The sequence below is a fragment of the Geospiza fortis genome, unplaced genomic scaffold (genome assembly GCF_000277835.1).
Source record: "Geospiza fortis unplaced genomic scaffold, GeoFor_1.0 scaffold676, whole genome shotgun sequence".
NCBI lineage: Eukaryota > Metazoa > Chordata > Aves > Passeriformes > Thraupidae > Geospiza > Geospiza fortis.
In genome coordinates this window covers 374,984-375,898 of record NW_005054600.1, presented here as the reverse complement: position 1 = coordinate 375,898, position 915 = coordinate 374,984, and the positions used below count along the sequence as shown (strand labels likewise).

The 915-nt window shown below is 66.0% G+C and overlaps 1 protein-coding gene across 1 annotated transcript in view; it reads right to left on the bottom strand.

Moving 5' to 3' along the window:
- The window catches only part of HDAC7 (histone deacetylase 7), a 30,464-nt gene that overhangs the window by 2,461 nt on the left and 27,088 nt on the right, over window positions 1-915 (bottom strand). Inside the window, exons 12-14 of the mRNA XM_031064524.1 lie at window positions 538-645; window positions 302-357; window positions 69-156 (exon numbers count right to left, since the gene is read on the bottom strand). Of these exons, the coding sequence (XP_030920384.1) occupies window positions 69-156; window positions 302-357; window positions 538-645 (252 nt within the window). The remainder of the gene's footprint in view (window positions 1-68; window positions 157-301; window positions 358-537; window positions 646-915) is intronic.

Here is a 915-nt window from a genome sequence, read left to right as displayed (position 1 = left end):
CCTGGGGACATCCTGGGGACATCCTGGGGACATCCTGGGGACATCCTGGGAACATCTTGGGGACTCACCCAGTCCACGATGAGGATCTTGCTGAGCTTCCCCTTCTGCTGCAGCTGCCTGGCAGCGATGGCCACCGAGTTAAAGAAGCAGAATCCCCTGGGAAGAGGGGTGGGAGTCACCTCGGGCCCTTCCCGAGCTTCCCCCGGGCAGGGGGGGCTCCCAGGGGGGGTTTTGGGGTGGGTTTGAGCCCTGGAGGTGCTTCTGGGGCTCCCCAGGTGCCTCGGGGAGGGAGGGGCCTTACATGGCCGTGGATGGATCCGCGTGGTGTCCGGGCGGCCGCACCACAGCGAAGCCGTTCTGGGGACAGAGCAGGGGCCAGGTCAGAGCGGCCACCCCAGGGGGACACCCAGCCCTGTCCCCAGTGCCACCCAACTGTGGGGTGACACCACCCCGGGACCCCAAATCATGGGTGACACCACTCAGGGACCCCTAGCCATGGGTGACACAGCCCTGGGACCCCGCCAGACCCCCCCGTACCTTCAGCTCCCTGGTGGCCACCTTGAAGGCCAGCTCGGTGACGCTGCCCGCTGCCCAGCGCGCGGCGTTGGACGAGTGCAGCTCGTTCCAGATGGTGTCACTGTCCACCTGGGGAGGGGACACGGCTCACAAGGGGGACACAGCACCAGGGGACAGCAGCCTCACCCAGCCGGGGTTGGTGTCCTGTGCCAGCCGAAGGTGGCATTGGCCACCCCACGCTCTCCTCCCTGCCCAGCGCCCTCCTTTACCTGGTTTATCTCATTTTAGCGTTTAACCAAACATCAGCACCATGTCAGAGCCGGGAAAGTCAAAAATCTCTTCTGCTGGGGGCCGGGTGGGAGCTCCCCGTGCCCGGGGGGGGCACCCGGGAACAGAGCA